Source organism: Nestor notabilis, unplaced genomic scaffold (genome assembly GCF_000696875.1).
Source record: "Nestor notabilis isolate BGI_N333 unplaced genomic scaffold, ASM69687v1 scaffold21367, whole genome shotgun sequence".
Lineage (NCBI taxonomy): Eukaryota > Metazoa > Chordata > Aves > Psittaciformes > Psittacidae > Nestor > Nestor notabilis.
Window position 1 is genome coordinate 4,316 of NW_009935407.1, and position 3,354 is coordinate 7,669.

Below are 3,354 nucleotides of genomic sequence, written 5' to 3' on the forward strand. Positions count from 1 at the left end.
AGCCCCTTCCCAGGGCTGGGGGCCATGGTGTCGCCCAGGCTCTGTTTTCACCAAACAGGCTCATAATGAGCCCATTTTAGGTGCGATTCTTGTTCCCATCCACAGGGCAGCAGCGTGATGGTGCTCTCCTGGTTCGCACACACGATGCTGTGCCAAGAGGCTCGTGGCAGGAGGGGGGAAGCAGCGGCCCCTTCTCCAGCAGAGGAATGAGACGAGGTGAGTCTTGCAGACACCTCCCAAAGGAGCCTGGCGGGGTTTAAACAGCCCTTTGGCTGGAGCAAACCCGCGGGATCCCCCCTCTGCCTTCCTGCCCACCCCTCGGTCTCTCAAATCTCAGAGAGATCTGGGGTTTTCTTTGGCATTTGCTCCAGTTTGGACGTTAAAAGCCGCTGTGGGCTGTCTGCCCTTTCTCCTCGCTCCCAGACAAGGGCTGCTCACACTTTCCAAACACAAGCGGGATGCGGCCCAGGCCTAAATTTGTCCCAGAAAAACTGAAAGAACAGGCAGGAGGGGTGGGGGGTGAAGGAAGAAAGGGAAAACAAACCCAAACCGACTTGGGTTTTACTGCATATGTCAGGGCTGGTGGGATTTGTTGCTTCAAAGCACATTTCAAGCCCCCCCGTCCTCCTCCATGAGGTTTAGGTAACTGAGCAAAGTGAAAGCTCAGCCACATGTGCACTGAACCAGCCGTTCTCAGCCCGGCATGTGGCATCTCCGCTGGTCCTTGGCCCTTGTGCCATCAGAGGCCACGTGGCCTCAGGATGCTGTGTGGCTCCGCAGGATCATCTGCTGAGGACAGACCCTGTCGTGACACCTCTCCCTATGGCTCCATCAGGGTTTGCCTTGGGAGGGGTGTTATTTTCCTGGGAAAAAAGGGTCATTGAGATTTTGGTTTTCGCTGCCTGCCCCCTTTGCTGATGAAATCAGCACTTAATCAAATCACATCAGGCCCAGATGTTTTGAGATCCAAGGAGGTGAAGTCAATTAGAGTTCAGATTTGTACCAAGCTGAGAAACCCACCTCATGGCTTGTGAACACCCCAGCTCCTCACACACCAAAGCTGGGGGCCCCCCAACAGCTCCAGTTTAACCTCCTGGGGCTCCTCCTAATGAGGAAGCATCTGATGAAGCCCATCAGCCACCCATCCTGGACAAAGGGTGGCCAGTCTGTTTGCCAAAGCATGGGGATGAGGCATGGCTACAGGTTCTTCTTTTGGGGCTAAATTAGGAAACATCATAATCAGGGAAAAAAAAAACTGTTTTCTTTTTTTAGGTTTTGTTGTTTGTGGTGAGATGAGACAAGGAATAAACCCAGCTTAATTCGGGTTCAGTGAAAAGCTCGGGGATGTTCTCTATGTAGAATAAGCAGCACTTTGAGTCAAGGCAGTGCCTTAGGTGCTTTGAAGCCATCCTCCTGATCCAATACCCTGAAATACCAATCACAGGGATGACGCAGGCTTCCAAAGGAGAGGAGAAAAGCAAGAAGAGGGGCACAACCACCACCCCCAAATTGACAGAGCCCTGGCCGAGCCCTGGTGGGACACGGCAACACAGGTTTTGCATGTTTTTATTAATAAAATGGCCATAAGTGAAGATTCAGCCCAAAAACCTGGTGCGCCGAGGCCCAGGGACTGCTCCTCACTCCAAAGTGAACCCAGGGTGGCAATAGGAGCCCATGGGGCTATGCCTCAGCTCTGCCGAGAGGAACACGCTCCCGGCGTACGCCAGCCTCTCTGCTCCCTCTGGGCAGCTCACAGGGATCCATCAGAACTCCTTAAACCTGCATGGAGAGAAGCAAGGGGCTGAGCATGGTAGGAGCCCCCCTGGCAGGCGTTGGGACCATGCTGCTGGAAGGATGCAAAGTAAACCCCAGCCCGGAGGAGAAACAGGCTCAAGGAGAAGATCCAGCCACCGTTCCACCTCTGGCCAAAGCTCCCCACAAAACACCTCCCAGCGTTTGTGCCTCCTCTCCGCGAGCTGCTCCAGAGACAATGCACTCCCAAAGCCCTTGAGGATGCTGCAGTATTCCACAACCAAGCCAGCTGCTTCCCACAGCTCAAAATGCCCCGATTTTGGTGCAGCCAGGACAGTCCTTGCCCCAGACAGCCCTGGCACAAGAGAGAGGAGCCAACAGCCCTGAGAAGGAGATTTGGGCTGCACTTACCGCAGCACAAGGCCCACACTAGTGGTCTCTCACCTGCAAACACAAGACATAAAGGACCAAAGGTTCGTGGGGAGTGTGGGGTCTGGTGCCCCACTGCCAGGACTGGAAGTGCTCGGTGCTCCAGTGGCAATCAGAGGCAGGCCAGTGCTGATTTGGAGGTATTTATACCCTCGTTGCAGTGATTCGACCACGGGTTTGATTAGTGAGCCCAGGCTGTGTGTAATCAAGCTCATTAGCTTGGGTGGGCAAGGCAGCCTGTAGATTTGGCTGTTTCAAGTGTGTTAATCAATGCCAATCAATCAGGCACCATGGCTAACATCTTGTCAGACAAGACAAGAGAGGCAAGGACACGCTGCCCACCCACCCATCCACGCTCTCTTCCCTGGCCATCACCATTTGATTCCCAAATCCTGATCTCAGCCCTTTGATTATCAGCAGAGCGGCTGTTTGAGGCTGAGCCTGCCAAGCAGAACTCAAAAGCAGGGTGAATCAGGCTTGAGTTTGCATTTAATCCTCGGGGCTGGAGCAGAAATACTCACACCGAGCTACTTGCCATCCGGCACTGACTCTGTCAGCTGCACACTAGAGCTACAAAGACACAAGGATGGTCTATTTAGCACCAGGAGATGGCTAAAATGCCCTGGGTGCTGCCCTGGATCAAGGTGAAAATGCCTCTCTGTGCCCATCATGGGCAGGTGACCTCGCAGTGCCCACGTGAAGGTGCAGCAGGGACAGCAAGGGATGACAAATGTCTTTCCGGAGCGGCACCGATGCCCTGTTTTGGGATTGCAGGAGCAGAGGCTGCCCCGGGGTGGCACGTACGTACCCTCTCTTCCTCGCCATGTAGCCACACCACCCGCGGACCTCTTTGACCACCACACGAGCGAGGAGCTGCAAGAGGAAAGGTGGAGGGTCAGGTCACCATGAGGGATGAGGGTTTCCATCACTGGGAGAGAAACTTTAAGGCTCTTCTTAGGGAAGATCGCATGAACTGGAACCCTGCGTGGAGGAGGTCGTTGGGAAAAGCCAAGTGAACAGAGGCAAAGGTTTGGAGTCATCGAATCCCAGGCTGGTTTGTGTTGAAGAGATCTTAAAGCTCATCCAACCCAGCTCTCTCAGCCTGGCTCCAGAGCAGAGCTGCTCCAGCCCTCGCAGCAGCTCCGTGGCCTCCTCCGGCAGACCTCCAGCAGC

At 54.5% G+C, this 3,354-nt stretch overlaps 1 protein-coding gene across 1 annotated transcript in view; it reads right to left on the reverse strand.

The window, feature by feature from the left end:
- Positions 1–2,708: 2,708 nt before the first annotated feature.
- The window catches only part of SLC37A2 (solute carrier family 37 (glucose-6-phosphate transporter), member 2), a gene marked incomplete at its 5' end in the record, with an annotated part of 6,504 nt that continues 5,858 nt past the window's right edge, over positions 2,709–3,354 (reverse strand). Inside the window, 2 exons of the mRNA XM_010017842.1 lie at positions 2,709–2,751; positions 2,990–3,054. Coding sequence (XP_010016144.1) covers positions 2,709–2,751; positions 2,990–3,054 — 108 coding nt within the window. The remainder of the gene's footprint in view (positions 2,752–2,989; positions 3,055–3,354) is intronic.